This window comes from Myxine glutinosa, chromosome 6 (genome assembly GCF_964187855.1).
Source record: "Myxine glutinosa chromosome 6, kmMyxGlut1.1, whole genome shotgun sequence".
Taxonomy (NCBI): domain Eukaryota; kingdom Metazoa; phylum Chordata; class Myxini; order Myxiniformes; family Myxinidae; genus Myxine; species Myxine glutinosa.
The window spans coordinates 30,289,768-30,301,896 of NC_136266.1; the positions used below are offsets into that span (position 1 = coordinate 30,289,768).

General features: G+C 41.1%; 1 protein-coding gene across 4 annotated transcripts in view; it reads right to left on the minus strand.

Annotated features, from left to right (window-relative positions):
* Positions 1-2,943: 2,943 nt before the first annotated feature.
* The window catches only part of ZNF236 (zinc finger protein 236), a 190,086-nt gene continuing 180,900 nt past the window's right edge, over positions 2,944-12,129 (minus strand). For 2 of the 4 annotated variants that reach the window (XR_010984920.2, XM_068119803.2), the window contains exons 31-33: positions 10,115-10,244; positions 4,887-5,063; positions 2,944-4,337 (exon numbers count right to left, since the gene is read on the minus strand). Coding sequence is in view for 3 of the 4 variants with exons in the window: in XM_068119803.2 (XP_067975904.2) it covers positions 4,273-4,337; positions 4,887-5,063; positions 10,115-10,244 (372 nt within the window). In the remaining variant the exon portion in view is untranslated. The remainder of the gene's footprint in view (positions 4,338-4,886; positions 5,064-10,114; positions 10,245-12,129) is intronic. The other 2 variants (XM_068119804.2, XM_068119805.2) reach the window with 2 other exon arrangements.

The window sequence follows — 12,129 nt, forward strand, 5'->3', positions numbered from 1 at the left end:
GGCCTCAGAGAGCTCTTTTGATCTCGGCATTGTGACGCCGCACACTTCAACAACAAAAAGCAAACCAAACTAAATATCTGAGGTTTAAATAAGACAGGTTCCTCCAAGATCCTCTCTGACGATGTTCTAATCATTTGCACCTGAGCTGGTGCACCTGATTCTAATTTTAGGTATTTGAAGTGGTGATAAATGTAGGGGTGTTCTTACTTTTTCCACATGCGAAATTTGCATTTATGTTTATTTAAATTATCCAATGGACTACAAAATGTAAATGTTTCATGATATTTGTTGCATTATATCACCTTTATCTATCAATATTGTTGAAATGAAGATCAAATAGCTGTATGTTGAAATATGTTGAAAAAGTCAAAACTTTACATGGGGTGTACTTATTTTCACGTGACTGTATATATATATATGCGTGTGTGTGTATATGCATGTGTGCATATGCATGCGTGCACATGTATATGTGTGTGTGTGCATGCATGTATGTATGTATGTATGTATGTATGTATGTATGTGTGTGTGTGTGTGTGCGTGCGTGCGTGCGTGCGTGTGTTTGTCTGTTTGAGGTCAGAATTACATCTGAGATCTGGAGCCTTTTTCCCCCTTTCAACTGAGTCCATCAAACTGGACAGACTTTCGCCCCATCGCTCGCTTTGACTTTCCTTCCACTTCACTCTTTTATACAATTCTTCCACATCATAAGCATTTCCACACATGTGCTTTTTCACAGTACACAACGCCTCTTCGTTTTTTCCCTCTCCGTCCTCGCTGCAGCTTTTCAGATACATGCACAGACCTGGCGCCTTTTCAGCACCAAGGCAAGGGCGACGCTGCCTCGGCCCTCACATCGACAAAATGAGCATTTCCGGAGCTACGCGTGGGGCGAACGGGCCTCCCAGTTTTTCCATACGACCGGATGCCATCACAGGAAGGAAAGAGGGACCGTGAGAAGGTGAACCCACATCACCGAGCAGTGGGCCATTCACCTCAACCAAGGTTGCTAAAGTTTCGCCAGGGCACGTCAAAGGCCCTATTCATTGTCTTATCACACACTACCTAATTAACCCTTCACCCAACCTATCTGTGTCTTTCTTCGAGTGTCGGGATCCAAGTATTGTAAAGGTGTCAAGTCATTGTTATAAGTTGCCCGGGGCAGAATGTTCGCGTCGGGGTAAGGTGAAATGTATGTGTGCCTGGAAATGTTCTTCAATTGCTTGTGATGCCCATGTGATGCCCATGTTCAAATTTTCCCACCATTTTTTAATCTCGACTTTTTCCACCATTTTTCCCTTGCCATTCCTCCCATCATTTCCCACTCTTTCATAGATTTGCTCAGGCAATAAATTAATGAAACTGTTGATTAGTTTCCTGACTTGGCTGCTCACGCTTGATCTGGGGTAGTGCTCCTGAGGCAATTGGTCTGAGATTACGAATTGTAATGGTAGCCCATGGAGAGTGACAGGCAGCGTAGATTCCCTCGGCCAATGAGGTAGCTGCCACATAGTCACCGGTATGGTTCCCCTTCTGCTCCATTCGTTTTACCAGTATGGTAAATCAACCTTGGGTGTGAAGATTCAACCAGAGGTGAGTGTTGTTGGTGTCTGTGGCCGTTTTCTAGACACAATTTTTTTTTTTTTCTTGTGCAAGAGTTGCACACTTGTAATCGGCAGCAAATGCAATGTAAAGGGGGATGGGGGGGGGGGGTGGAAAGAGGTTGGGTAAAGGATGGTCTTCGATCACTTTCTGGCCTTCCAAAATAATACAAATTTAAAAAAACCGATCCTTAGTTTATCGACAGGGCGAAGTGCAAGCACAGGGCTGAAGAAGAGGAGGAGGCAAACTCTAAAGCCGTTTATTGTAATGGCTGGTACTTTTAGCAAAAATGCCAGGGAAATGGGGAGGTTGGCCAGGGGAGATGATAAGAGGGTAGGTATAAAATCCACATTCATATTTGCATACAATTGTACAAAGCACTTGGCACAGGTCACTGAGAATTATGTTACAAGTTCATTTGGCTGTATTTACACTGAAATGGCCTTTGAAAAATAGTTCTCCAGCAAGTTATCGCTGCTGAATGAAAATGAACCAGTCAAAATCCTATCGACAAGAAGTGGCCACGAACATGAAGAATCGCTTCCACCAGCGATTTGTACATCGTGAAGGTAAGTGCAACAACACAGTGCCTTGTCAGAGGGGATCAAGCTTTGCCATTCGAGACAACTTGGGCAGAGGTCTCATGCGGCTGTGCAAGTGTATATACAGGGATAGAAGTGGGTACGAGCTAGGCAGCATTCATTCCATAAAGCAGGCTGACAATACAAAAAACAACAACAACAACAACTACCTTCCTGTTATCACAATCTCTACAAAATGATTGTTCTGTGCTTATTCTGAGTGAATGAGAGAGCACCTTGATTTTCTTCACATTAGAAAAACAAATCTACCTGCAAGTGCACGTGCACGCAACTCCATTATTGGTTAACCCTTGCGGTGCCACGTTTATAAACCTTCACCTGATGGGGAAAATTTGGTGCTAAAACGGTTGCTATTCCATGCACAAATCTTCATGCATCACTTGTGTTCTCATATTTGCACTATCTAATATATATATATATATACTGTGTATATATATATATATATATATATATATATATATATATATATATATATATATATATATATATATATATATATATAAAGATATATATAAAGATATATATAAAGATATATATAAAGATATATATAAAGATATATATAAAGATATATATAAAGATATATATAAAGATATATATAAAGATATATATATAAAGATATATATAAAGATATATATAAAGATATATATAAAGATATATATAAAGATATATATAAAGATATATATAAAGATATATATAAAGATATATATAAAGATATATATATATATATATATATATATGATGCAAAACTAATCGTAGTGACAATTTAAACATTTTTCTTTTATCTGAAAAACGATACGCAAAATGAAGACGACGATGCAAGAACAAGCGACTCGCTTCAGGTCTCATAATTCCTCTTCAACTATTGCCTATTGGTTCCTTTTGTTTCTTCCAAATGAGGAGACTTTACATTTTAATTTAGAATATGTAAGCTTTTCCTTCGTTTACCCATGGAAGCTCACCAATGGCTAATACTTGCCTTGAGGACTAAGTGTTAAATTGGTTCATCATCGCATCTCACCGAATGGCCATTTGCTTTTGCTTTCCTTTCCGAACTTACAATTGATGATAGTGCAAAAGCCTGAGCAAGGAAGGCCATTAAATATTCTCTTGGAAATATCTTCAGCTTGGTGAATATTTATTTACATCTAAATAACTTCGCTTAAACCAACTCAAAACGTAGGTACCACATTTTCAAGGTTGTCTTACGAGTTCCTGATGGAGGATTGCTTCAGGAAGTATAAAGTGCCTTAAACAGATAAGTTGTGGACTGAATTTGAGCCTTTCCAGGCATCCCAAAAGAAACAGGTCCAAAAAAAAAAAAAGTGGGTTTTGCTTGAATTGGAACGGATCGTAATGTGTGATTGGGTAGTTATTCAAAGTAGACGGTTTCGGAAATATTCGAACACGGTAAGGGTTAACAGAACTTGGAATGGGGGTGGGGCATGATTTATCTCGCTCTTGAATTGTCCAAATAAAGGGACTTCCTATATCCCTCAAACTTATCTCAACAGATCGAAGAACCATGCCAAGCGGTTTTGTTGACTCAAAACAAGGCAACAATACAAAACGTTTGCATTTCAAATGCGTGTTTGCACAAAACACATGCACACATGCTAAACTTGGTTGGGCACAAAGCCTGATGAACAATAAATTAACAAATATACAAAATCAAACAAGGTTTATGAAACATAAAACTATATATAAAGCAAACTGTATACAAAGGAAACAGGTTGAAATAAGGTTATGTGAAGTAATAGGAAACCAAAACAAGTAAATAAAATAAATAGTTGAATATACTCCGGGCATTTCGCACTGTGCGTTCTCGTCTCCGAGTGTGGAACGAGTACCTGAAAATGAAAAGATGTTTTGCTCAAGTTGATAACCTGCTGCTTCTTCCCAAGAACCCTTTGTCCAGAACTCTTGTTTCAAAAAGAAACCGAGCGTCTTCAAATCCCAAGTGCATTCAATTTTGCAACTCTGGAAAGAAGCAGCATCGTATAAAAGCAGTTCCTCCCCGCTACTCAAAATTGTATTGCACCACTCACTCCGAGTGATGAGAAGAGGCCAAGAATCAAAATATTTCGTTCACGACAGCTGAGAGATCAACACTCCCATCGTCTTCATCTGCCTGGTCATCTGGAATGGTGAGGCAAAAAATGACAGAGAGGGGGAGGAGAGAGTGAGAGGGGGTGGGAAGAGGGGGAGGGAGATTGGAAGAGGGGGAGGGAGATTGGGAGAGGGGGTGGGAAGAGGGGGAGGGAGATTGGGAGAGGGGGGAAGGAGGGAGATGGGGGGGGGGGGGGGAGTGAGAGACAGGGAGAGAGGGAGACTGGGAGTGGGGGAGATAGGGAGAGGGGGAGACTGGGAAGGAGGGAGATTGCGAGACAGGGGAGAGAGAGAGAGCGAGAGAGAGAGAGAGAGAGAGCGAGAGAGAGAGAGAGAGCGAGAGCGAGAGCGAGAGCGAGAGCGAGAGCGAGAGAGAGAGAGAGAGAGAGAGAGAGAGAGAGAGAGAGAGAGAGAGAGAGAGAGAGAGAGAGAGAGAGAGATTGGCAGAGAGCAGGAGACAGGGAGAAAGGGGACAGAGACAGAGGCAGAGTGAGTGAGTAATGAAGGATCACACAGAATAAAGTTTGAGAATGAACAAGTACTCAAAATGTATATGTATTTAATGAGTCTAGTACTCACCATTAAGCTTGTGAGTCCTTCGCATGTGAACCTTCATGTTGCACTTCTGGGAGAATGCCATATTACAATGTACACACTTGTATGGTTTCTCACCAGTATGCTTTTTCATGTGGATTTGAAGTGTGTTCGTCTGGCTGAATGCCTTGCTGCATATCTGGCACTGGAAAGGCTTTTCACCTGTTTGCAAAGACAAAAACGTGACAGTCGTTTCACTGCCCCCCTCCCAATAAAGTACTGTATACAAACACTGAAATGCACATACAGTGCCTTCAAAAAGTATTCACACCCCTTGACTTTTTTCACATTTTATTGTGTTACAACCTGAATTTAAAATGCATTAAATTGAGATTTTTTGTCACCAAGCTTCACAAAATATCCCATAATGACAAAGTGAAAACATGTTTTAAGAAATCTTTACAAATTTAATGAAAATTAAAATACAGCAGTCTAATTTATGCACAAGTATTCAACCCCCTGAGTCAATACTTCGAAGAAGCACCATTGGCAGCAATTACAGCTTCGAGTCTTCATGGGTATGCCTGTTTCAGCTTTGCACATGTGGATTTGGGGAGTTTCTCACATTCTTCCTTGTAGATTTGCTCAATCTCTGTCAAGCTGGATGGGGAGCGTCGGTGAACAGTAATCTTCAAGTCTTTCCACATATTCTCAATGGGATTCAAGTCTGGGTTTGGCTGGGCCACTCAAGGACTTTCACGTTCTTGTTCTGAAGCCATTCCAGTGTTGCTTTGGCTGTATGATTGGGGTCATTGTCCTGTTGGAACGTAAATCTTTACCGCAGTCTCAGGTCTTTTGCACTCTAAAGCAGGTTCTCCTCAATTATTTGCCTGCATTTGGCTCCATTTATTGTTCCCTTAATCCTTACAAGTCTCCCAGTCCCTGCAGCTGAAATCATCTTCACAGCATGATGCTGCACCACCATGCTTCACGGAAGGGACGGTATTACATGGGTGATGAGATGTGCTTGGTTTCTACCAGACATAGCGATTTGCATTCAAGGCAAAGAGTTAAATTTTAGTCTCATCAGACCACAGAATCTTTTGCCTCATACTCCAGAATCTTTCACGTGCCTTTTTGCAAACTCCAGGTGTGCTGTTATTTGCCTTTTCCCCAAGAGTGGCTTCCATCTGGCCACTCTACCATGAAGTGTAGATTGGTGAAGTGCTGCAGAGACTGTTGTCCTTCCGGCAGGTTCTCCCATCTCAGACAAGGAACTCTGTAGTTCTATCACAGTGGACATTTGGTTCTCGGTTACCTCTCTGACCAATGTATTTATTGTCCGGTTACTCAGTTTGGTCGGACGGCCAGCTCTAAAAAGTCTGGGTAGTTCCATATTCGTTCCATTTCCTATTGATGGAGCTCACTGTGCTCTTGGGAACTTGCAACACTATAAATTGTTTTATACCCTTCCCCAGATCTATGCCATCCTCACAATTAATCTCAGAGATCTACGGACAGTTCCTGGGACTTCATGAGTTTCTACTCTGATATGCACTGTCAACTGAAGGACCTTATATAAATAGGTGTGTTTCTTTCTAAATAATGTCCAATCAATTGAATTGGCCACAGGGGGGACTCCAATCAGGTTTTGAGACATCTCAAGGATGATCTAAGTTAATTGGATGCACCTGAGCTAAATTTGGAGTGTCATAAGGAAGGGGTTGAATACTTATTTGACTCAAGACATTTCAGCTTTTCATTTTTTATGAATTTGGAAAAAAAAAAAAATTCACTTTGACATTATGGTGTAGATCAGTGACAAATAATCTCTATTTAAACCATTTTAAATTCTGGCTGTGACACAAAAAAATGTGAAAAAGACAAGGGCTGTGAATACTTTTGAAGGCACTGTATATATTTTCAAAATGCAGAGCAGTTTATTATGGCTGATCACTTTTCCATATTGTTATGTTGAGTTTGTCTACTTGTCAAAAATAGAAAATTATTAGTTGGATGATGCTGACATTTTTTGCAGAGACTTTGTTTGCACAAGTGAGACAGACATTGATTACAATATACAATGTCATAAAGTGCTATGAAAAAGCGTCATAAGTGGTTGTATTTGGCGAATCTCTAATAATGAAGTAACAATAAAACATGAAGTTCCACCCATTTCATAAGAATTTTCTTCATAATTTTAAGATTTTGTCACTAAAGGCAAATTTCACAATGCAAGCATTTTGTATTTATCGTTGATTTGTATTTCCAAAAAAATCTTTTTTTTAAATCATGATGACAAACTACACAGAGTACATTTCATCCTATAAAATATACACAGTTAACCTTTGCATAGTCCAAAACCCATAACTTCTCATTCAATGAACGGCACTCGGTAGAAAGCATAACTGCGCTAGGCTGAACAGTTCACGTTTTGTATCCCACTGATAGGCCGGATCTGGATCCGGACCAGAATCAAAATTTAATCACTTGTTCTTGACATCTAAAAACGCATCCACCAGGTTTTGTCATAACTCATCCACAACTCTTGAAATACTGTGCTATATATTATTTTTGGCCCCATATCTCTCAATGGTGAAGAATCACTTAAAATAATTTTTTTAAATCTTGCATCCAGATCCGAATTCAGATCTTCACCAACATAAAATCAATTAATTCTTCCTGTCACACACCCAACCTGTCCACCAGGTTTAGTCCGAATCCATCCACAATTTTTTGAGACATCGTGCTGTATGATAATGATAATGATACGAATATGACAACACAGTATTGAAAAAGATAACAAAGATGTTGGTAATGATAACGATACAAATAATAATGATGATAACGATAATGGAACATGGCAATAATGGTACGTTGACCAAGCCCCAGTCCCTTTATGGAAATAAGTAGATGACGTAACCATCGCTGAGAGTCGCCGAGTCACATCACCCAGTGTCACCCTGGACATGGTGGAATCGCTTCAGGAATTGTGCCAGCAGTCAAATATGCGACTCATGAGTGTCTGTTTTGTGCACAATCCACCTGCCCAAGGCCCAGTGTAAATCATGCAGCTCCAGGACCACGACAGCATGAAATTCTTGAAATGTAATAATCCAGAAGGATCTCGAATAGAATGAACATATTCAGTACATGGCATCCAAAGCCTCGTGCAAGATGTATGTTCTTCACGCTCTAAATCGCTTTGGTGCCTCATAGGATGACCTGATGACGATGTACAAGTCGTACATTAGACCACTTATTGAGTACTGTACACCATTATGGAATTCCGCTCCGACGATCCATCAGTCAAATATGCCTGAACAAATTCAACAAGCGTTACGCCTAGGTCCCCCGTCGGGGAAGTGATGTGAGTTGACAAAGTGGAAGATGCAGAAAACATGCTATGATATTATATTTCGCTCACAAGGTTCAGACATACATGGAGGCGGCCATCCTGGATTTTGACGTGGCGACCCGATTTTCAATAGCGTTCTTCCTTATGCGTAGATACACCCACACACCAGATTAGAAGTTAGTAGTTCGTTTATTTTTCAGGATATTTCGCTCACAAGGTTCAGACATATATATGGTGGTGGCCATCTTGGATTTTTATGTGGCGACCCAATTTTCAATAGGGGTTTTCCCTATGCCTACATACACCCACACACCAGATTAGAAGTAGGTACTTCGCTTATTTTTCAAGATATTTCGTTCACAAGGTTCAGACATATATATGGTGGTGGCCATCTTGGATTTTGACGTGGCGACCCAATTTTCAATAGCGTTCTTCCTTATGCCTAGATACACCCACACACCAGATTAGAAGTTGGTACTTCGCTTATTTTTCAAGATATTACGCTCACAAGGTTCAGACATACATGGCGGCGGCCATCTTGGATTTTGACGTGGCGACCCAATTTTCAATAGCGTTCTTCCTTATGCCTAGATACACCCACACACCAGATTAGAAGTTGGTACTCCGCTTATTTTTCAAGATATTTCGCTCACAAGGTTCAGACATATATATGGTGGGGGCCATCTTGGATTTTGACGTGGCGACCCAATTTTCAATAGCCTTCTTCCTTGTGCCTAGATACACCTACACACCAGATTAGAAGTTGGTACTTTGCTTATTTTTCAAGATATTCAGCTCACAAGGTTCAGACATACATGGCGGCGGCCATCTTGGATTTTGACGTGGCGACCCAATTTTTAATATTGTTCTTCCTTATGCCTAGATACACCCACACACCAGATTAGAAGTTGGTACTTCGCTTATTTTTCAAGATATTTCGCTCACAAGGTTCAGACATATATATGGTGGCGGCCATCTTGGATTTTGACATGGCGACCCAATTTTCAATAGCGTTCTTCCTTGTGCCTAGATACACCCACACACCAGATTAGAAATTGGTACTTCGCTTATGTTTCAAGATATTCCGCTCACAAGGTTCAGACATACATGGCATCAGACATACATGGCGGCAGCCATCTTGGATTTTGACGTGGGTTGCACCCACACACCAAATTCGAATGCGGTCCTTCGCTTACGCACGCACGGACGGGAAAACCATAGTCCCCCTTTCGCTCCGCGGTGCGACGGGGGACAAAAACGTGCTTTGAGGATAATTCTCCGAGACCAGTACGAATCATATGACAATGCTCTTCAGGTACTTACCTTACAGACCGAGTCATCGACACATTGAACTATGTTCCAAATTTGCAAAGTTGGTCTGCGACAGATTCCCACAATGGCTGCCACCAAAGCAGTCTGAGCAAAGTTAACTATGCCGTAGTGACAGGTACAGGGAAATCAGATGCAAAAACGAAATATGTTGTCAAAGCTCAGTACCTTGTCTTGTCAGACTTTTGAATGAGCCATGAGAACTATTTTTATGCATTTCATTCTTGTGCATGACAATAATTGGATTCAATATTGCTTCCACTCATTGTTTTAACATAACTATTTTATTGTAAATATTTTCGCAATTTGGCTGGAGTATTTGATTGAAATATCAATAAAACTTATAGATTAAAATATCAATTTACAGGGTCTGCCCTTCTATTACATAATGTAACTTCAGGGAACAGTCGAGGCCTAAAACAAGCCACTTATCCCAGACCATATTAGAATAAAACAGTGGGTTTGAACAGGATTCAAATAAATTTGAGACAACAAATATCAGACCAAATGATAATTAGCAGGACTGGCATCAAAGTTGTTCGCGGAGAAAAATGGTTTATGCTGGCAAAATGGAAAAGATACCCACCCGTATGGATGCGGATGTGGCGTTTCAGTTGGCTTGGCTTGCAGAAATATTTTCCGCAGCTCTCACACTTGTACAACCGTGGCTTAGGCCTCGATACCTGAATGGTCGCCTTATGGGTCATCACGTGTTCCTGTGACAAAGTGAGATTCATTTTCAGTGTTGCTGATTAAAAGGCATCAATTGCCAAACATAGTTTTGACACTGGGAGGGTGGTTGGGTGTTTGTATTGGGTTTCCATACTGTGAATGTGGTTGGTGTTGTGTTTCCATTCTGTTATGGTGATATGGTGATGGTATGGTTCTCTAGAGTCATGGTAGCAGGAGCAGTATGGTTCTCTATATGGTCAGGATGATTGTGGTGGTGGTGTTCTCCTGCTCTGTGGTGAAACGCAACTGCACCGCAGTGAAGAAGAGGATATCGTGAAAATATTGGAGAACCTAGCGATATTTTGGAACTTGTGGACCAATTCAGTGAGATGGAAATTAGATACAACAGTTTTCCTTGCATACAAAGTTACATTTTCCATTGCAATGGAGATGGCAATGACCGCCAGCCATTTTTCTTGGCACTACATCAATGTGGATAGTTGTTTGGTCAAACTGTGCAACTCTTGATTATGAATGTTGCTCCACATGTGCATGGAATATGCAACTGCTCCTTCCACCTCAATCAAAGCAAAGTTTTCTAAACCGGATCCACCCTGTGTTTCTCTAATATTTTCATCCCTGTGTTGCTGTTTTCATTTTCGTCCAATTTTCCATGCAATATCCATGCTGCATTGTCAAATTCGTTTTCGTGTCACGAGCGAGCAATTTGTTTGTCTTGACGTTGTGTTCCATGTTCTTCATTCCGGTTCTTCCATCCCTTCCAACCCTCCTTCACTTTTCTCCCTGCCCCCTCAAGTATTGTCCTTCCTGCCACTTCTACGTTATCCAAGTCCCCTTCTCGCTTAAAAAAAACATCACTCTGAACTCTGAACAAAACTCAAACATCAAACATAATCTCGTTTGGCCTGAATATCCTTCTACTTGTCGTGCATTTTTCATGTCTCACTTTTACACCTCCAACCTCCCAGGAGCATCTTTGGTTCTGACTTGCCCTTCACTTCCACCTCATGTCTGTGTTGTACCATCCTCCAAACAGTGAGGCCTTCATCCACATCTCTCTCACACTGATAACATGGACCAACTTTTAACCACTCATTCAAACTCTCTCTTCCTCATATGTGATGATTTCAAGTGTCACTATGCAAATTGGTTGGTGGTTGGTACCTCTCTCACTTCAGCAAGGGACTTCTGTGACTCCATGGGATTGACGCAATCTGACTTTTCTGACCTGGATGTCTCCCAAAGGCAAATCCTCCTTACTAGACTTGGTGATGAATAACCTGTGCCCTCAAATATTTCTTGCTCTACCTCTGCTCCAATTGGTCCATCTGATCACATGATCTGAGTCAACATCTTTCTGGCTATTCTCGGAGCTAACTCAGCACCAGAGAGACTAGCAGCTCGCTCAGGCAGATTTGGCAGGAACTGGAAGCAGCTATGTCTCTTCAGGACTGGTCTCCAATATCTACTTCCCCTGATGTTAACTTTGTCTGTGAATTTTTCCATAGAAACCTGCTCTGTGTTTTTTTTTTTAATACACAGATCCATCCCATCTTGTCTTCAGTTATCCTACCCTTCTTCGTGGCCATGGTACACTGAATCCTGTGGTGAGGCAACTGCTTTAAAACAACTTGCTTTCTCTTCCTGGAAAGCAAACCCCACCGATGGCAACCTCAAATCAATTAACAAAGCTCGCAACAAGTGTATGCCCACTCTCAGGAGAGCCAGAAAACATCTTTTCAATGTAAGGAATGAACTTTCAAATTCGTCTCCCTCATATTCCACCTGGTCATGCCTTGTTAAGTCTGTCTTTCTTGTATACTCCCCTTCCACCCCTTCCCTCTCTTCAAATGGCACCACAGCAGACTCCATTCATGAGGAGGAAATACCTCAATTATATATTTGCTT